General features: G+C 32.1%; 4 protein-coding genes across 5 annotated transcripts; 3 read left to right on the plus strand and 1 right to left on the minus strand.

Annotated features, from left to right (window-relative positions):
- The first annotated feature begins 68 nt into the window (after nt 1–68).
- On the plus strand, nt 69–3,920 carry LOC128883034 (DNA topoisomerase I, mitochondrial-like). 2 transcript variants are annotated; one of them, XM_054134993.1, is made up of 19 exons: nt 69–698; nt 751–834; nt 910–1,182; nt 1,242–1,454; nt 1,542–1,737; nt 1,846–1,889; nt 1,955–2,000; nt 2,062–2,207; nt 2,265–2,333; nt 2,394–2,474; nt 2,526–2,619; nt 2,675–2,753; nt 2,805–2,919; nt 2,982–3,047; nt 3,109–3,191; nt 3,255–3,294; nt 3,341–3,396; nt 3,477–3,534; nt 3,588–3,920. In XM_054134993.1, the coding sequence occupies exons 1-19, from the start codon at nt 582–584 to the stop codon at nt 3,642–3,644; spliced, it is 1,917 nt and encodes a 638-aa protein (XP_053990968.1). In that variant the 5' UTR covers nt 69–581; the 3' UTR covers nt 3,645–3,920. The 2 variants fall into 2 exon arrangements, with proteins under 2 accessions (XP_053990968.1, XP_053990969.1); XM_054134994.1 differs by having other exon boundaries at nt 69–689.
- Nucleotides 3,541–5,905, minus strand: LOC128883035 (uncharacterized). The gene is made up of 11 exons (XM_054134996.1): nt 5,380–5,905; nt 5,248–5,336; nt 4,815–5,185; nt 4,689–4,763; nt 4,423–4,626; nt 4,311–4,376; nt 4,159–4,242; nt 4,005–4,115; nt 3,878–3,959; nt 3,735–3,820; nt 3,541–3,678 (listed from the first exon to the last, which is right to left on the minus strand). Exons 1-10 carry the CDS (start codon nt 5,844–5,846, stop codon nt 3,762–3,764), a joined length of 1,608 nt encoding a protein of 535 aa, XP_053990971.1. The 5' UTR covers nt 5,847–5,905; the 3' UTR covers nt 3,541–3,678; nt 3,735–3,761.
- LOC128883033 (uncharacterized) lies at nt 5,905–14,452 on the plus strand. Its single transcript, XM_054134992.1, has 25 exons — nt 5,905–6,345; nt 6,398–6,551; nt 6,609–6,641; nt 6,724–6,799; nt 6,853–6,958; nt 7,005–7,263; nt 7,316–7,376; nt 7,424–7,606; nt 7,663–7,799; nt 7,853–8,120; nt 8,170–8,364; nt 8,423–8,628; nt 8,677–9,860; nt 9,909–10,140; nt 10,224–10,525; nt 10,572–10,951; nt 11,015–11,161; nt 11,211–12,181; nt 12,279–12,489; nt 12,544–12,747; nt 12,792–13,019; nt 13,074–13,388; nt 13,433–13,797; nt 13,859–14,051; nt 14,112–14,452. Exons 1-25 carry the CDS (start codon nt 6,171–6,173, stop codon nt 14,262–14,264), a joined length of 6,738 nt encoding a protein of 2,245 aa, XP_053990967.1. The 5' UTR covers nt 5,905–6,170; the 3' UTR covers nt 14,265–14,452.
- Nucleotides 14,453–15,280: 828 nt separating this feature from the next.
- On the plus strand, nt 15,281–20,254 carry LOC128883106 (uncharacterized). The gene is made up of 3 exons (XM_054135116.1): nt 15,281–16,463; nt 16,512–19,255; nt 19,346–20,254. Exons 1-2 carry the CDS (start codon nt 15,281–15,283, stop codon nt 18,089–18,091), a joined length of 2,763 nt encoding a protein of 920 aa, XP_053991091.1. The 3' UTR covers nt 18,092–19,255; nt 19,346–20,254.
- Nucleotide 20,255: the final 1 nt, after the last annotated feature.

A 20,255-nucleotide genomic window follows, 5' to 3' on the forward strand; every position in this document is an offset into this window, starting at 1 on the left:
TAGATTATGCATGCCTTTTAAAAAACTTTTTTTTAATTTAATTGTAAAAGAAACTAATAAAAAAATTTATTACAAAATTCTAATAAAAAAAAACTTGTCTGCATGATAAATGACATATTTTGCGTGGGAGAAAGTAAAGCAAATCTAAAGAAGTAGGAGACCCTAGTTTTTTTGAGAGTGTGCAATAATTTTGACGATCAATTAAAAGGACAATCTCATTTAAAACAGATCATTAGGCTATTGTTTACACAAAAATACGGTACATTGACCTTTATTACATACTGTAAAGTTGTGACAACTCTTTTAAAAAGAAAGTCAAGAAATATTTTTTGGATTAGTTGAAGAGTTTTGTTAAAAAGAAACACTTTTTTCACAAGGTTATTTGCGTGTGGTGTACAGCGCGCAAGCAATAATAATTTAAATTGTGATTTTTGTTATGTTGCGTGTACTTTATTGAGCGTTAGTTGTTGATGAAGTGCTCAAAAATCTCAGACTTCCTTATTGTTAATACGTAAATTCAATTGATTCTATTTTTTTAAAGTCTAATAGCATTAAACAAAAAAAGTTAAACTTCATTACTCATGAAGGAAGAGAAATTAGAAAAAGAGAAACCGAAAACGGAAATAGTTAACTTAAATCAACGTAAAAGAAAAGAACCATCAAAACCGTCGTTACCAGCTTCAAGTAAAGTAGGTCAAGTAAACATTGCGTATTAAAAAGACGAATGGTATTTTTATTAATCTTATTTAGATGCTCAAGTTTTCTCCTACTGTTGATTTATTCGAACCTATAAATTGCTGGTGGGAAAAAGAATTGAATAAAAATGGACAACAGGTGATGTTTGACACAATTTTATAATGACAGTTAAAAATGTTATCGTTGTATTTGTGCTCTATGGAACCTCTTTAGTGGTCTTATTTAGAACATCATGGTTTAATGTTTACTACAAGTTATAAACCACATAATATACCTATTAATTATAAAAACAAAGAAATTGTTCTTCCTCCTGCAGCAGAAGAAGTATCCAACTTTTGGTGCTCTGCTTCAACGTCTGCGTATGGGACTAAAGAAAAGTTTATCAAAAACTTTTGGTCAGCTTTGTTGTGCAAATTGCCGAGTGATCATATATTGAAAAAAGAAGGTGCTGAGTTTCACCAAGTCGATTTTTCCAACATTAAAACGGTATCAATCGACTGTCGTCATTCTGTGTAGTGAAAAATGTTTTAAATCATTATGTTTAGCACTTAGATGAATTGACTCGAGCGGCACAAGAAAAAAGAAAAGCTATGACAAAAGAAGAGCGTGAAAAAGCTAAGCGGGAAAGAGAACAAGAAGAAGGTCCTTTTTCTTATGCTTTATTTGATTGGTTACGTGAGAAAAATGGAACCTATAAAACCGAACCTCCAGGTTTATTTCGTGGACGCGGTGAACACCCAAAAATGGGACTTTTAAAAGTATGAAACTACTGTTTTCGATCACTTAAAAAACAAGTGCAATAGAAAAAACTAGGATGTTTTCTTTACAATTTTTTTTTATCGTAGCGACGAATTTTTCCTGAAGATGTTGTATTAAATTGTCATGAAGATGCGCCGGTTCCACGGCTGCATCCCGATATGCAAGGTCACGCATGGAAGGATGTTTATTTTGATCCAACAGTTAGCTGGCTATGTTATTATCGTGATTCTGTCAATAGTCAATGCAAATATACATTCTTAGGAGCTGGTTCTTCTGTGAAAGGTACAATGTTTTTCTTGTTAAACGCATAGATTGGAATCGGTTAACAAGCTTTTCATTAAAAATGTTACTTTTTTTTAAAATAAATAATGCATTACTGAACGGTTTTAGGTCTAAAAGATTACTTGAAATATGAAAAAGCTCGACGATTAGGGGTAAAAATGAATTTTATACGCCTTATATTTTGTAAAATTTACTACGGTTGTAATGTTTATCGTAGACACGCATCAATATTATACGTAAAGATTATCGAGCTAAAATGCAAGGTATTTGTACTCTTTTGTTGTAGAATGTGCCAATGTCATAAATATAATTTTTTGTGTTAAGCTGACAACATAGTTGATAAACAATTAGGAACAGCAACGTATATGTTAGATATTTTAGCTTTAAGAGTCGGAAATGAGAAAGATAGTGATGAAGAAGCTGATACTGTTGGATGTTGTTCTTTACGAAAAGAACATATAACCTTTAATGTAATATTTTTTTTGCTTTCTTTTTAACCGTGCATTCGATTATTTTGTTTTGTATAGAAAAAAGCATCAACTATTACATTAGATTTTCTTGGTAAGGATTCCATACGGTATTTGAATACAGTCAAAGTAAACTTTAAAAAAAGATTTTCGTTTTTTTTTTGTAATTCAAGGAATGTGACTTTATAGGTGGATTCACTAGCTTTTCGTAATCTTAGTTTATTTTGTGATAAGAAAAGCGCTAGTGCGGACATTTTCGATCGCATTTCGGTATAAAGTGACATGGTAAAATCTACATTATTTTCTTTAATCTATGAACAGACGGGAGTTTTAAATCGTTATTTACGTGATTTAATGCCTTCTCTTTCAGCCAAAGTGTTTCGCACGTATAATGCTTCAATAACACTGCAAAATGGTTTCATATCATTTACACTAACGTTTGTTATGATTTCTTCATTTTTTATGTGTAGAACTTGATAAGCTGGACGCCTCCGTAGTGGATATAAGTAGTCCGGATAGTATTAAGCAATTCTATGACTGTGCTAACAGGTGTTTTTGTTTTCAACGTCTGACTATAGTCTTTAATTAAAAGTTTAACAGGACGGTTGCTATTTTATGCAACCATCAAAGAAGTATACCCAAACAACATGAAGTATCCATGGATAAATTAAAAGAACAACTTGCTAAAACAACCGAAGCTATGAACGAATTACAGGTAGTCAATTGCTTGCCTTAAAAAAAAAAATCATTTTTTCCCTTAAACTCCATGATTGTTAGTGTTACAACGAATGGTTACAAAAACCACATGAAAAAAATGAAGTTTTTCGTTATCATCATAAATCGGTAAGCAAAAATAAAAGAATTCATTGTGCGAATTTTTTTTTTTTTTTTTTTTTTTAAAAAGGAAAATCAAGAAGAAAATTTCACTTCTGTTGTTAAAGCCGGACTTAAAAAAGATGCTGTTCAAAGAAAAATTGCTCAATTAACGTAAAGCATTCATGTTGCTTGCATCTAGAATGAATTCTTCTCAATTTTTTTTTAATGCTGTAGGAATAAAAAAAAATCTCAACTTTTGCGAATAAATATGAAGGTCATTTGAATCAACAGTTTTATTTAACGATACTAATTTTGTGCAGGATGCTAATAAAACTGTCGCTAGTAGTACCTCCAAGCAGCATTATATGGATCCTCGGTATTATTGTTTGGTTCATGTGTTATTTATTTTTATCAAATAATGCATCGAATTTTTTATTTTAAATTTTCGTTTTATAGAATTTCGGTATCTTTTTGTAAAAAATGGGAGTTACCTGTGGAAAAAATTTTTAATACAGTACTGCAAAGACCAGCCATTAAAATCACTAATTTTTTTTTTTTAATGATCAGACATTAAGAAAAAAATTTCCTTGGGCTATGTATGCGCGGTGCGATTTCGTTTTTTAAATTATAAGAGAGCTCGTGTATACCAAACTTCATTCTTAAGGAAAAACAACCTTTTCTTTCCGCAATAATATCACAAAAAATTGACTCTACCATTTTTCCGAAATATCCTTAATAGTCTTATTGTGGCAAGGCAGCGTATAAACTAGCTAAATATAATTTCCGTTTATTAATGTCATCTATAGAAAACAAAAATTTAGTGGTGATTTTTTTTCATGTGTATACTTATTCGTTACCTAATTCATCATTTTCTATTACTGAGATCTCTGGAGCTTGGTACTGAGGTTGCATAGCTTGTAGTAGACTAGCTCCATAGCTCTATAATTTTTTTTTTTCATGTCATTTTTCATACAATACTCTTACTTTCTCTTGTAAAACAAAACTACTTTGTTTAGCGGTGTTTGACTCAACAGAAGGTTTCGTTATAGATTTCAAGGCTAATCCACCATTACGTCCCCAAGTCACATATAATTTCTACACCATTCTATAAGACACAAACAAAAGCATTCATGCTTACTAGTCCTCGGTACCAACATCCCGATAAATGACATAATGCCGCTTGAGCACATCGATGGTCACTTAGTTCAACAAACGCGACGCGCTACGAATGTTCAAAAGCAATGATGGCATTAAAAAATAAACACGTTATATAAATGTTTGAAAACAAACCTTTAAATTTATTATACGAAGAGATACAATATGACCAAAAGGTGAAAAAAGGGACCCTAACGTTTCCTATTGAATAATTAAGCTACATGTTATTTCACATGAACGTTTATACCTCGTTTTCATCTTCGCACAAATTACTAACAAACAAAAATTTTTGATATTCAATCGAAGGTATATGAGTAATAAGTTTTGCACGCTTTGAGTCTCCGCCACTGCGAGAATGTAAATCGGTTTTTAAACTTGACGCGCTTCCGCGATTGGCATTGGTTGTATCATCACCAAACTTACTGGAAAGAGAAATAAGCAAAATACCTGTCTTTTAATAAGAAAATGGGATGTGTACTAGTTGGACTCTTTCAAAATACGCAAAAAACTTACACGAACATATTTACATTCCTTCATACAACTGGACTGCACTGACAGCATAACGTTACGACATAAAATATTGGCTGCCTACGAACTTAAAGTGATATTCTGTGAAAGAAAACCAAAATGTTATCTTACCTCCATTTTAAGTCCTTTTTGAAGGCAATCAAGTATCGTTTTGCTTTCTGGAACAAATTTTTCTTGTAGACGTACAAAACCACAACTCCATCTTTGATCTTTTGAGCATGGCGTGTCGCCACTCTCCTCACATTTATTGACGTTTTGACTAAGAAACTGTTTGTTTTTTTCTTTTCCTGAACCTTCTAGATGATAAAACGCATTAAATACGCATAAATTTTTTTCATTTGTTTTGTCTTGACAAGCGCTCAGTTTTGTATTTGATACATAAGTAGGTGCACAACCTAAGATTTCTTGAGGGAGTAAGCGAACAGAGGCTATTCCTGAATGAATTGATTTAAGTGCATTGAAAACACATTTTTCTGTTACTCCTAAGGATAGAATAAAGCAGCACATGTTTTGAAAAAAAAAAATTCACTTGTTTGTCACTGACCAGAACGTAAATTTCCAATATAATAATCGTAACTATCGAGTAAGCTTAAAGGTTTAAAATTGTTTTTACTCCAGCCAGCTGCCAACAATCTAAAAAATATTTTTTTTTCACAGTTCAATGAAGGAAATTTACTTATTCGAACCAGGGAAGTAGACGTTCGTTTCCGATAGAGTTTTTAGTAGCTCGGATGCGCTTGTGTGGTCAAAAAATTCCACATACGCGTAACCAACACAATTTCCTGTATCATTATTTCTAACTATATCAATATGCTTTATGAAACGATTTGTATCAGGAGTTGCACCAGTTTTTAAACTAAATTCAAGAGCAACTGAAGAGGAACGACTCAATAAAGTTTTAAGATCATATTCTGTTGTCCATTCAGGCAAATTTTGCACACATAAAGTGCGTAATGTTTCAACATGACAATTAGACGAATCACCGCCAAAAAATGCACTTTTTTTTTTTTTCGACGGCTGACTAGTTTGTTCGCATAATGCTTGTGCTAAATAATCCGGAATATATAATTTTTTTTCTTTGATTTCTTGATCTTCGCAATCTTTTGGATTGAAGACTTGAGAATTCGTATTTGAATTACTCATCTGATTGATATCACTTTAGGTTCTAGTTAAGAAGTACAAGGTTTTCGATGAACTCTTAGTTGTTGTCACCAATTTTTTTTATCATAAACTATTAAAGTGGTAAGATCTGGGTCCACAGACTTGAAAAGGAGGTACACGAACTCGCGACAACTCATTTTGTATCCACAACACGATGAGTTCACTTTTTCTAGTAATCTGTTCATAATAATGAGTTGCATTTTTATTGAAAAGGAATGAAAACTGAAATTTTGAACTTGGTTGGGAGTAATATGATAACAATCAAATGATCGCACTTGATTTTCTTTTTGTTACCGTCGTATTATTATGAATTCTAGAACGCTTGACACAAAAGTTCTAGCCAACTCAAAAATTAAACAAAACAAAAACATTTCTAGTTTACAGAAAAGATACAAAACGGATGTGACGTTAACTCCTTATCCAATTTCCTCAACGATTTCCAATTCGTCAGTGCTTGAGGAAAGCTTTGATCCTACAATAAGTAAAGAACAACTAACCTTTTTATTTCAACAAGGGTTTTGATTGTTACTTAGTTCTTCTTTCTGACGAAGACGAAGATAAAACACGTCATAATACAGATATCCATCTGAACCTACCACTCCCTATCCAAGAGATCCCCTCGTTTGAGCTCTCCGTACTTCGAGCACTAAGCGTATGGATCTCTGTGGCTCAAGACTGCCAAAACAGGTAATAGTTCCTTTCATTGTCATAAATATTTTTTTAAAATGTATTACCCGAGCACAGAGAGGAATGTATTCCGTATTTTGAATCTTCCAAGTAACACTTTTGACATTCAACAGCATTTCCTACCAGTGACATTTTCCGTTTCCTTGCGTTACGCTCTTTTTTTTTTTAATAGGCTTTCCTCTTATATCCGTTCTTTGCAATACAGTTCTGGTTCCCATACGACAGTAGTGAAATTATTAGATGAGCAGGTGGGTCAAAATGAAATAATTTCGATTTGCTTTTAATCACATTGATTCTTTAGATGCTGACCACTGGATTATTGCTTGTTGAAAGCTTTTCTTCTTTTTTCTCAAACGTAGATGGGTCATATTGTCTCAAAAAATGTTCTCAACAAAAAAATATTCTCGGTAGACCCCTCAGTCAAAACGTCTCATACATAACGTATTTCATCAGTCACATTAGAGGATCATCAAAAAAGATTACGTCAAAACATTGACCTTCTAGGATGCCTAGATGTTGTACTACTTCTTGCTGCGTTACCATCCTCCACCCTTTTATATCATTATTCAAAACGGAATAATTTTATTTTGTTTGTAACAAATTTTTTGCGATTAGAATGCCTGGAGTTTTGGGAATATTATTCACGTCGGATTCATAAGAAGTCAACGTCTGAAAAAGAAAATCGAATACAATTATTTGGACATCAGAACCAGTATGAAATAGCACACTTTTTTACTTTTTTATTTTAATGCCAATCAACTTAGCCTTGAATTTTTTTCCGAATGTAACAATCAAATTTTAAATTCTACAATTCGTTTAAACTCTGTAAGCAAATTTTGACTGCACTGTAAACGTTATTTAACAAATTTTAGAGCTTAAGTCTTTTAGTGTCCACGCATACTTTTCCCCAATCAGTGCTTCACGGAATCGTATCTCTTTTTGTCAAAAGTCTACAACATCCTTGTATTCGTTCACTGAAAAATGACAACTTGGATAGTTGCTCCGATGAGTTGTTGCAGGCTTTTAACACATGTGTTATCGATTCTATTCTCTTTGTATGCTCCATTTTAGGCAAATATTTTCTAAGCTTTTTTTTTTTTAATATTTTTAGATCTATGCCCATTCACGTTCACTTACTTGCTTTATTGAAACATCGTTGATTGATTCCATCCCGCAGTGTGTTTCCGGTCAGCAATATGCAACATTTAAAAAAAACAATCCCTCTCCTATAGTCACTTTATTACTCAAGTTAGACAAATAAAATGATAAAAAATGACGAGAACACAAATCATCTTTAATAGGTTACCAATGTATTCATATCAAAAAAATATGAGTGATGATAAGAAAAACATTTCTTTTCTCCTTTGCAACGAGACCGAAGCAACAAGAATATTAAAACAGCGTTATCAAGATATCAAGGCTTGTGTTGATCGCTTGGTCTTACAGATAATAAACAAGACTTTTTCATGTTCGATTTATTCTTCAATAGAAACAAAACCTCTTAATATACCAAATTCAGTTTATCGCAGCCGTCATCAATTGTTGGTCATAATAAAGTCGATTTTTTTTGTAAGTAGACATATCTGTACTTGCTCCTTTATATGCACAAATAAAGTAGGCTTTAGAAACGTTTTTTTACCCAACAGCCACACTGTATATACAACAATTTTCTCACGTTCTGTATCAATTTGCGATCTATAATATTAATAGTACTGAATCCAGAAACAAACGATCTCTTGTTTCCTCACATTATTTGAAAATGAATTCACAAGTTTTGTCTGTTACAACAATTGCCCTTAAAATTTTAGGTTATGTAAGATTTTAGTTTACAATCCATTTTACTCAATTTTTGCTCATACTCTTTTCATTAGATGACTCAGCGTTTACTACATTTTTGTGAGTCAACATTGAAGAGTTCCACTGAACATCGTCCTTTAATCAAAATTGAAACTGATTCTCTTTTGTTTGTAAAGAGCTCAAGTAACATTCACACTTACTGTAACGTGTGTTCTTCTATATGTGAGTCGCGTCATTCTTTAAATACTGAACAAGAGGAACCATCTGAAAAAGCTCAAAAGTAAACTTGATATTTCAATTCATATAAACAGTTTTCTTTTCTTTTCAGCTTATGCAATGCTTGCTATTCCAAGACAACATGCGCTGAGTTTGTATTTCAAACAACTCTACCTAAAATCCATCACACTGAGCAACAGTCTCACTTGTGTACTTTTTTTGAAAAATTAACAGGAATCTCTAAAGATTTTTTTGGAGATAAAAGTTTGCAGGATGATTCCCTGAAATTCTCCCTTTCAAATATACGATCATTACCTTTGTATCCAAGTTACTGTCTAGCCTTCTTATATCATTTTTACTCGTATGTCTCACTGCAATCCGCAACATACGAAAGCCAATCTGTTAAGTTGTCACGAAACAATCTCAAACACTCACACCCATATTCTTCTCCCATTCCTTCCTTTCATTTGACTGCCTACGCGAGACTACGAGAAACCATAATAATTTTAATGTTCATATGGCTAGAAGACTATTTCCGAAATGATTTAAAAACGGAAGATATTTTATTTAAAGAAACTTTATCTAAAGATATGAACATTGCAAAGAATGACAAGATTTCTGTCACAAGAGTTGAAGCAGAAACAGTTCAAAACAATGACTTTTTTTCTGATTTGACAAGAAATTTTTTTACAATTCTTATGGCAGAGTATTTCTTGACATCAGATACACCCACGCATATTGCTCAAAACCTCTCCTGTTTTGACAACACGGGATATTTGACTCCATCATTGCCACAAAGTACCGAAGAGCTTCATCTGGGTCTATTGTTTAAAAAGTGTATAACACCAATCGCAAATACAACGAAAACGATACTCATACGAAACCTTCTTTATCTTCAAACAAATGCCTTAAAATCATTCAATGACTCAACGCTTCAGGTGTTAGGAAATTGCTGTTTGGAAAACATTTGGTTGTTTCTCGATTCGGACTATGGTCTTCAAGTCGTTAACATTATGCTGAAAGCATTTCAAAATACTTGTTCTGAATGTTTTTATATGCTTGTTTTTTTTAGAAAATTATGGAGACGTTTATCTTTGTTATTTCCAAATACTTGTTTTTTTCAAAAAGTTATAATACAGTTTCAATCCATGCAAAGGGTTCCACATATCATGGATCAGGCATTAACGATTCCTTCGTTTCTTTGTCAAAATGATTGTGAAACGTTTTTCACCGCTTTAATGGAGCAAGATTCTAGCACCACCCATCATAAAAAAATATTAGAGTCTTCTTTTACAAGTGCGTTATTTCCATTGCTTATTTCAACATTTCAAATTAAATTGACAGGCATTTCTTCACCCATGCTTCGTAAAAATGCAATACAATGTGACGATTTATTTGTATACATTCGTTTATTAGAAATACTTTTTCGTCTTTTTTTGCCAATAGTCATTGGTTGCTTAGAACATGATTCTTTATTGATACGCTCAGAGGCATGTAGTGTTCTTGAACATGTCGTTGACAAACTCCCTCGATGCATTTGGTTTTTGCCTTCTCTTCTATCCAGAATAGTTGTTAGGTGTGTTTTAGCCTTAAAGTAGAAGGATGTCCAAATACACATGACTTTAAATTGATGTAATATTAATGTACGTTTTGCTGTAGACTGAATCGACCAGAAGAAAGCCATGTTTTTCGTTATACTGCAGCAAAAATTTTTAACAAATTCTTTTTTGCAAAGCCACTTTCAATAATTTTACAGGAGGAAAAAAATTTACCTTCTTCGTGCTTTACTACAGAAGACATGGATGCGTTTATTAAAGTTTTTTACTTATGCCGCGAGTTCACCAGTGAAAAAACCACAAGTACATTGCCTTCTCATTCAACAGAATCGTTGGAAGCATTATGGTTACTTTTAAAAGAAAAACTGAATGATCAAGTTTTACATTCCGAGAGTGATGAAAAAGGTTGGGTTATATTTTTTTTTTTTAAAAAAAAATTATTTTGCCTTAGACAAAAAAGAAAACTTTCTACCAGAAAAAAAGAAAAATTCGTTTAAAAGAAAAAGTCAAATCGTTTTGATAGGGCGCTCCATTGAAAATCGCTTACCAATATTAACTCAAATTCTATTGTATGGTCTTGCAACTCAACGTTACTCTTTAAACAATTTATATCTTTTGTTTAAAACACTTTTTTTTAAAAGTCTTGAAATGTTCGTTCAACAAAATAGATTACAAAATACTACCAAGTCACAAGTAACTGTCGTTATGTACTTAAAAGGGATCCGTTTACTATTTCAAACAGGATTTTCCGATATCAATTATATTAAGCATCTTTTATGTCATTTTCATAGAAAACTTGAAACAAAACAAGATACTATAATAGTACGCGAGGTAAATACTTTTTCATACATTCGCTTAAAGTGTACTAATTTTATTTAACTTTTGGTACATTAGCTTTGTCATATTGTCACGGATATGCTTTTAAATCATTCTCGTATCCAAAACTTCTCTCAATGGAGCACACCTAAAAATTCTTCTGAATTATCTTCTGAAACAATGAAACATTTTTGCACTCTTCAAGATCTACTATTAGATCATTTGGTATGGTGGATGGTTTTAAAAAACTTTTTCCTTACTTTCATTTTTAAAGGTAACTTCAGGAAGCCGTTTTTTATTAACTATTGCCTTGCAGTGTCTTTGTCTATCTGTGGGATGTTTAACAAAAAATTACAGCCATATTATTGAACCTCTTATTTCTGACAGCCTCACCCTATTGATTCCCTTTTCTTTTATAAACAAACATCCAAAACTGTATAGTGGAGTGAATTTTTTTAATCTTTTGCGTTATGGAATAACTTGTCTTACAAGACGTCACACTGGAATGAACTCAGTTAATGTGATAGTGGATCCTAATAACGATGAATTATTGAAAAAACAATTTTTTTTTGTTTTTGAAGGCTATAAAAGACGTGTTTGGATTCTAGGTGTTTTATCCTCTATTGTTGATTTCGAAAACGATATTACTCAAAATATGCGTGCTATGTGTCAAACGTTAAAAACAACTTCACCCCAAAATTCCGATAATAACACTTCACCTTATCGTACACGTCTCGATGATAGAAACGAAGAGAACGTTACTACCCAATTATTACGTATTTCATCGTCTATATCTTGCACAAAAAACACTCTTTCAAATGAAACTCACACCACTTGCGTTGACGATACATATTCAAACTATACGTTAAAGGAGAATCCTTTATTTATTTTTCGAAACCTACTAAATCAAAATCCTGATACTCGAGCCGAATCATTATTTGTCTTAAGCCGAATTGTTTCTTCTACAACAAACAGTATTTTAACAAATTTTGAATTAACACAATGTTTCTTTTCCGATAATATTTGGTTTCCCTTCTTTGAATCTTTAACATTATTTTTAATTCGATTTTGTGATAATTCAAGTCAATTCTTTTTTGATATATTATGCAATCTAGGCCAAACCTGTCCATTTTCTTTAATCAAATTGCATTTCACAAATGAGGAGAGCACAATTTTACAATGTCTTTTGCTGCAAAGTCTTGAGATGTTTTTGACACGCCATCACCAATATTTGTGCAGTTCAAAGTAAAAATACGTTACTGCCTTGTTAAATAGGACATTATAATAAAAGATTATCCGTTAATATTACAATACATTCACATTTTCTATTTTTATTTTTTAGATTTGTCACCCTTATGACATCTAATCTGTATGACTTTAATAACCTTAAACTCCAGCTTACAGCTATTTGTAACATCATAAGCCTTATGGACAAACTAAGTGAACAATGCCTTTCTTCTCAACCGTTAGTGGTGTATTGGATACATCTTCATTTTATAAGCCGCGGTTATTACATTAAACCAAAAGATGAAAAAGAAATTCGAACATTTAATGTGGGCTTTGAGTCGTATAAATTCTCATAAGAAATAATTCTTTTCTTCGAGTAGATCCAATCTGTAACATTTTCTATTGTTATTTTGAAAAAAGAAAATTATACAGAGTTTAAAAACAGTCAATTGGCTTCATTAGAAGCTATTTTTAAACTGCATGACAAAGGACTTGTTAACCCTTCTTTAGTAACGGAAATTTTTTTTAGTCTTATTTTTCATATGGATAGTTATTTGCGTTTCAAAGCTCTACATTATCTTAAGGTAATTAGTCAAGTTTGTACAAATGTTGCAGTCTCTTTATTTAGGAAGCTACAAAGTTGAACTTTATGGAGTCTTTTTTATTTACACGAATGCCCAATATTTTGAATCACTCTTTTCTTACCATGATTCTATCGGCTTTTCATTGTCGTCAAGATAAGCTCCAAAATGTGTGTGCCATTTGTGGTTTGTTTGACATAACAGCGAACCACTCATTTCCATTCACGGAGCTTTTCAACTTTTATAAAGAACGTTTACATGATTTTTCAGACCAGGTAAATGAGGATTTTGTACTTAAATACTAATTACTTTTTTATCTTCACTACTAGAAATCTTACTGTTTACGAACCATGGATGCTTTGGTGACGTCGCTTCATGTGGGAGTGGAACCGTTCGTTTGTTTTGTTTCAAGCACGCTATTGAATGCCATGACTTATATGAAATGCGAATGCGCCAGCAGTTTAGTTCTGAAAAATCTATCTCTCAATTTCTCACTTTCAAATTCCACTAGTATTCATCTACTAATTCATGTCTTTTTTTTGCAATGGATTGCTACTCTTCTGGTGTTGTTTCCCTATGATGACTCCAGTCAAATTACGCACGTTCTCAATAATTTAACGTTGAATCTCTATAATGACGTACGAGTGAGACAAGTATGAATTTAAATCCAAACCTAAACCTTGTGTAGGTTACTACTTTTGTTAATTTTTCGTTCCACTCAACCCTAAACATATGTGACACAAAACAAGACAAGAAAAGTAACTTTCTTTGTGAAGGTTGCTCCACAGACAGCACGGAACATTCGAATTATTTTCTTTTCATAAATACTCATAAAAGTTTTAAGGAAAATTGTCACCCTTTTGTTTCATATTTTTTCAAATATAATTATCTTGAAGAGAATCTTATTGATTACTTTCTACAATGTCTCCAGAAATTCTCATTATTTTGCCAAACCTGTCAATTCGTTAACACATTTATCTTCTCTATTCATCTTGCGGTTATTATGGGAGTCGTTGATACACTTTTTTGTCTTAAAACAAATTTAATACAACAGTACTCCATTCATATTGTACTTATTTTTCAAAATATCATTCAAATTTTATGCGTGCTTCAGATTCAACATTAGTACTGAATCCCAAAATGGCGCTACTTCTGTAGGTACATTAAGATCACGAAATTCTGCATTACTTCATGTTGAATCTTCACCTCCAACATGGTTTTCTCCCTTCGTACAAGCAGCCGTAGAACAATTATGGGAAGCCTTTTTCACAATCAAAATTTTCTCGGCATTCTTCACTCGCATTCAAGTACCATTTTGTTTCTTTTATAAGCATGCAAGAGTGTGTTTAACTTACAATTTTGCTCAGACGATCACTAACACACTCGCCAAAAATCTTGACATTGACAAATGGTTGACTCAAGTGAGCGACAATGAATCTTCTAAACGTCTCAAACCTAAAAGGCATTTGATATTGAAGAAGCAAAAACCTGCTAAACTTTACAAAAAAAAAAAATTTTAAACAACACTGTATACGACGGACACTCCAAATCCTTATGCTTCTATGATATTTGCAGTATCACTTTTCATGAACTCTCTGTTTTTCTCTTTGTCTAACGTATTTTATTAAAAGACGATAGAATGATCTTTTTGTTCAGCCTCATAAGAATAAAAAATCTAAACAATTTCTCTTAAAGCATATTTTCATTACTATCACTTGCAAATAAAATGAATCATAACTGAACATGGTGAAATTCTTTGTTGCATCTATTAAATCCATTTCTCTTTTTTGCACTCTAACAAAGACTCTTTTACGTATTCGACAAAAATTTCTAGGCGATAAAGGAACTTTACACTAGTGATTTAATAACTTCGAAAATTAAAATACTTTAGACTGAGAAATTTTCTCTTTTTGACACATCTACAATTTAGAGTTCAGTTGGAATTAGATTTTAAATTTTTACGAATCAATAAAAGCTGAGTAAAAAGTAAATGTACATAATTTATACGCTGAAAAAATTTGACTTTAAATTTTCGTAACATTTTCGTAATGATGTATTTAGTTTAAATAAGTCTACGCGCGATTTCCTTAATCGTTTTCAATATAAATTTAACAATTTCGTTTTTAAAAAACAAAGTAATCAAAAAATTTTGACGTATAACATTCCTGCGTCTATGTAACCCACATAGTATCCTTCGTTTAACAAAACAGTGCTTGATAAATGACATAAAAGCGTAGTATGCATAAACATTCCATGAGACTCTATTGGTGTTTTTTTAAACGCACTGATAGAAATTGAAGTCAATGGAGTACATTCTCATTTAATATATCTGATGTCAGTTAAATCATGTGGTCCCTTTTGACGAAAAGTAAATCATCTGAAAGATTACAAAACATTGAGTAAGTGGTTTTCAAAGCTGAACAAAGGTTTCATTTTAATAAGAATTGACAAGAATTAGAAATCATATTAATCTTAAATGAATTTTTAGTAATTGAAGTAACACCAACAGAGTGTTTTCTAATTGATCATTTCTTCCATGGAAGCTGTAAGTAATTTAGACAATTACAGGCTTCACACTCCTGTTACAATCACCATGAAAAATGTGACTTACTCTTCTACCACATCGAAATTGATTCCTTTATCGGTAGCCAAACATATTAAAAGAAATCGTCGCATTTTGTTGAATAAAGTTTCGCTTATTGCGGAATCCGGACAATTACTCATTATAGTGGGGCCATCAGGAAGTGGAAAAACTACTCTGCTCAATCTACTTGGAGGTCTTACGAGTTGTGGCACTCGTGATGACAAGAAAGGCTGGTATTGTAACCCGAATCATATAGAAGGAGAAGTTCGATATAATGGACGAAAGTGTAGCAGAAACGAAATTCGAGCTTTCTTAAGTTATGTTATGGCTAAAGATGCTTTTTATCCAAATACAACTGTGCGAGAAATATTTGAAGACGCGGCGCGTCTTAAAATGCCCTTCTTATCTGAAAAACTTCGATCCGAACGTATTGATTCCGTTTTATCATCTTTATCGTTAAACCATTTCCAGCATGTGAACATTGGTGATGAAGCTGTTTTTGCTAGGAGTGCTAGTGAAATGAAAAGAGTTTCTATTGGTATTGAGCTTCTCCGTTCCTCACCCGTTTTGATATGTGATGAACCAACAAGTGGTCTAGATTCAAGACTAAGTGTCCAGGTTATGGAGTGTTTGCTACAAAAAGCCATCTCTGGTACCACAGTCATTGTAACACTTCATCAACCATGTACCCAAATCTTACGTATGTGTCATAAATTTCTAGTTTTACATGATGGGCGAGTTGCGTTTTTCGGTACTAATGAAGAAGCGTACGAAAACATGAATCTATTACAAATTATGTATCCTCCAAACTGGAATTGTTCTGATATCTACATTTTTATTTTATCATTTTTAAAAGATCAGGCAGAGCGGGAAGACAATCTAGAAGTCGGTAGCTCGGAGTTGCGTATGATTTTTGAAAATGAAGTTTCACTAGGAAATCAATATCTAACACAAGAAGATATATTTCATCATTGGTTGACTTCAGACAATTGTTTAGAACTTTATCGCAATATTGATTCAATTAATTATGCGAAAGTAACCCAAAATCCTCCAACTAATTATTCATCTTATTTACCCACAGCTAATTTAGACCATATAAAAGTTCTTAGTTCTAGAGCTTTTCGAAATATTATTCGTAATCGTTATAATACTTTTCTTCTAATTATAATTCACATTTTTCAAGCTATCATTTTTGGTAGTATTTTTTACAACCTTGCAAATTTACCAAATGTGGACGAAAATCCAACCTTGTTATCGGAACAATTCCGCGCTCCACATCCCTGGCTTGATGATTTTTTTACAGTGTCGTCAAAAAAACCATTTGAGTTAGGTCTTTCACCTGCGTTAGCTGTTTATCAAAAAGGTTTTGATGGAAAAGGTGACTTTGCATTTATGAATGTATCAACATCAATAGACGAGATCAAAAATAAAACTCACCATTTTTTAGACACTTATGTTACATGTTTGTATAAGAGTTATAATTTACCTCAATTCAACTATCCCCCATTGCCACTGATGAAGGAAATGCCAGCTTCCGAGTGGGACGTGTGGACACCAGAAAGAATCTACACAAATCTAATGGCTTTCTATCAAATAATAGACTATCATCTGGATTCTAAGTCCTTTAAGCAATTTATAGACATTTCAAGTTTATTTTCAAAAAATTGTTCCATGCAATCCTGTCAGGCAGAATGGGCATACAATTCGTTATCAACTATTTTTCAATGTTCGCCATACAAGTCTTTGGCAGATATGACTTCCTTAGTGGTAAATAAAAGTGTTAAAAAAAAAACTCGAGAAAATATTACAGAAGAAAAACCTTCCAAAATTATTCAATCAAACATCCATCTAAATTCTAAATTAAAAATTAATTGTACTTTAAAACTTGAAGTATTTAAAGAAAGGCGCAAAAAGTCAAAGGGAACCGTTCGCGCTGTGTGGAGTTACATCAACCCTTCTTTAACAGATATCATTGATGCCGTTTACATTTGGTCATGTCGATTGACTTTTTGCCAAGAACCTATTTGTAGTTCATTCAACAAAATTTTAAAATCTTTTCAACTCTGGGGTGGTCACTTATTTTCATCAGCATACAGTGTCCTCAATGTGACTGGCTGTTTATTTTTAGTAGTAACTCTAGTAGGACTTTTGTCTTATCAAGCACTACTAATATTTAATCAAGACAAAGTTCATTTTAATCGAGAAACATTAAATGGATTATATTCACCATTATCCTACTACATTGCACGTAACATAGCTGATATTCCCTTACAACTCATTCCCCCCATACTTATGGCAACTGTTTTTTTTTGGTTCAGCGACTTTCGTTACAACTTTGTCAGCTTTATAATGTATCTGGTGATTATAGGATTAACATCTTTTACTGGATTCGGTTTTGGATACATTTTTTCAGCTTTATCACCACGTTTGGAAGTTGCTGTATTAATTGGACCACTCACACTAGGTTTTTTCTTAATGTTATCAGGCTTCATTCCAGATGATAGACAAGTACCATCAAGCATAGCATGGTTAAAATACTTTAGCTTTTATCGTTGGGCTTACTTCAGCACTGTTTTAAATCAGTTTCCTGCGGACGGAGTTTCTGGTAATATCCCAAATAATATCATTCGTCAAGCGTCTGGAGTTCATATTTTATCACTTTCAACGAGCATGATGTACTTATTTTTCCTAGGCATTTTTTATCGTATTGTTGGATACTTTCTTGTAACGTATACGAATCGCGATATAGGTCTTTTATCTTGAATAACTTACTTTTTTTATATATTAGTTAACATATTATAATTTTTTTTTTTAAACTGTATCAATGTCGAAATTTTTCACTAAACAACATGTGATTTATCAGTAGGTTATCCTCTTTCCAATCACCGAATGCATTCACATTTCATTTTTTTTAATAACTGGCACCTATACTATTTTTCGTAGAGTAAAACTGAGCGTGTCTTTTCATCTTGAAATTTTTTTTTTCTTTAAATGATTCTCAACAAACCAAAATAACGCAGCATTTTTGTATGTAACTTTTGTCTCACTAAAAAAACCGAAAATATGTTAAACTTAACGAATATACTAACACAATGAATAAGAAAAATCAAAAATTCAAATCCAATTAATTCCATCTATGATAGGTGCTGTAAACGACTACTTGCTAACGATGACGTGTTTATAAAAAACATGCGACATGTAGCGATTATAAAGAGATTATCTAAAGCATTATAATAAGTTAAAAAATTTATATTATCCAAAAAAAATACTTTACAGTATCGATGTAAACAATTATTGTTATAATGCGATAACCGGCAAAATTATAAACTGTTGCGTCAAAACATAATACACTAAATAATGAAATATAAAAGAAAAGGGTAGGGCAAAAAAAACTGCACAATAACAAACATAAAAAAGCCACTTTTCATCTTTCCCCCACAAATATTGTAACCTGTCTCATCCATAAATATGTACAGCACTTCTGATCAAGATGCACTCTATTTTTTTTTCTGTAGTCACCGGAATAGTATAAATGTACGGTTTTTCAACAGTTCACGCATACAGATGTCCATATAAGCAATTTACGGCAAGTTAGTTTCTAAGGAACGTTTCAAACCTTTCACACAATTTCACTTATGTTTTTCTTTCACGAATTCTGTTGCCAACCTTTTATAGATGATAAACGTCGATACTAGCAGATAAGAAACATACTAAAACTATTGTTGAATTGAATTATCTTCACACATCTGCAACTATTCACTATAACCAACTAACGTAATTTTTGCTCAATCCAATCACCGTACATCTACTTAGCTATCTCATTTAAAACAGATATGACTAAGAAAACCTAATATACACTCTTTCTTTTCTGATATTGAAATTTCACTGAAAAACTCGCATAACAAATACGTGCTTTTTCTCAATGAGGTAATTATAGACATCTTTTCTTGTATAGTATATTACTAAAATAAACGGGTTTTTTGAATTGATTGTGAAATTGTATATTATCGTATGCAGGTTTGTGTCGTCAATTGACTTTTCTAGTACGTGTAGATTCGCCAATTGTCTCATTTGTATAAATCGTCCTTAAAAATATTAAAAAAATCATTGTTGTTTAAACAGCTACATAAGTATCGGTTTATGGATGATTCTACATTAGAAAAATTTTTGTATGCTTAGGACGCTTATTGAAAAATCCTATTATATAACTTATGCAAGAAATTAACTTTTCAGTCTCAACGTTTAAAAGCATATATAATGTCACATTGTTTGGAGTGTAACTGACTGTAAAATGATTCATAACAACTTAGAAAAAAACATTTTAATTTATGTGCCAGACTTGATGTAGTTTTGTTTTCTTTTTCAACGTATACTTTAAAAATCCATGATTGACGCTCAAAAAAGGTACCTTTTCTTCATGATATGTCATTCGCATCTACGACCAAAGCACAAGGTGATACGTTTTCGCAAAACCTTCGATTTCGTCCTCACTGTTTCTACCATAAAATAAGACCACGCAATACCTAAGTGTGGTAAACTTCAAGTGACGTGGCATTTAATTTTAAAATTCACTCCTAAAACACTATCCAAGTCTTAAACAAAAAAATATTTTGGGATATTTATTTTGTAAGTACGTCGTCACGACCGCTCGTCGGGCCTACACTAACTGTAGCCAAGGGAAAATCAATTGCTTTAAATTTTTTAATTGTCCATATTTTTCATATCATGTTCACCATTTTTCATAGACCATTCCATTTCTTTATTTTAGGTTAACAACTTCGTAACGAGTATAAAATTGATTTTTTATTTTTTTTCATATGTGGGCTCTTATGAAGCTGACCTCACATTCGCGTCTTTACTTAACGAGGTTGTCTATAAGATTGTTTTTTATCAATGAAACTTGTTTACGAATAAAATTTATTTTAAT

The sequence above is a fragment of the Hylaeus volcanicus genome, unplaced genomic scaffold (genome assembly GCF_026283585.1).
Source record: "Hylaeus volcanicus isolate JK05 unplaced genomic scaffold, UHH_iyHylVolc1.0_haploid 12197, whole genome shotgun sequence".
In the NCBI taxonomy this organism is placed as follows: domain Eukaryota; kingdom Metazoa; phylum Arthropoda; class Insecta; order Hymenoptera; family Colletidae; genus Hylaeus; species Hylaeus volcanicus.

What these genes read in the sequence shown, in the direction of transcription:
- LOC128883034 (XM_054134993.1), top strand. Translation starts at nt 582, where the DNA reads ATGAAGGAAGAGAAATTAGAAAAAGAGAAACCGAAAACGGAAATAGTT. An exon ending in CTTCAAGTAAAGTAGGTCAA is followed by an intron (nt 699 to 750) that starts GTAAACATTGCG and finishes AATCTTATTTAG; the next exon opens with ATGCTCAAGTTTTCTCCTAC. An exon ending in AGAAAAATTGCTCAATTAAC is followed by an intron (nt 3,192 to 3,254) that starts GTAAAGCATTCA and finishes TTAATGCTGTAG; the next exon opens with GAATAAAAAAAAATCTCAAC.
- LOC128883035 (XM_054134996.1), bottom strand. Translation starts at nt 5,846, where the DNA reads ATGAGTAATTCAAATACGAATTCTCAAGTCTTCAATCCAAAAGATTGC. An exon ending in AAAAAGGACTTAAAATGGAG is followed by an intron (nt 4,764 to 4,814) that starts GTAAGATAACAT and finishes TTAAGTTCGTAG; the next exon opens with GCAGCCAATATTTTATGTCG. An exon ending in TTCGTATAATAAATTTAAAG is followed by an intron (nt 4,243 to 4,310) that starts GTTTGTTTTCAA and finishes GAACATTCGTAG; the next exon opens with CGCGTCGCGTTTGTTGAACT.
- LOC128883106 (XM_054135116.1), top strand. Translation starts at nt 15,281, where the DNA reads ATGGAAGCTGTAAGTAATTTAGACAATTACAGGCTTCACACTCCTGTT. An exon ending in AGCTTTTCGAAATATTATTC is followed by an intron (nt 16,464 to 16,511) that starts GTAATCGTTATA and finishes ACATTTTTCAAG; the next exon opens with CTATCATTTTTGGTAGTATT.
- LOC128883033 (XM_054134992.1), top strand. Translation starts at nt 6,171, where the DNA reads ATGAATTCTAGAACGCTTGACACAAAAGTTCTAGCCAACTCAAAAATT. An exon ending in ATCTACTATTAGATCATTTG is followed by an intron (nt 11,162 to 11,210) that starts GTATGGTGGATG and finishes TCATTTTTAAAG; the next exon opens with GTAACTTCAGGAAGCCGTTT. An exon ending in CAATATTTGTGCAGTTCAAA is followed by an intron (nt 12,182 to 12,278) that starts GTAAAAATACGT and finishes TTTATTTTTTAG; the next exon opens with ATTTGTCACCCTTATGACAT.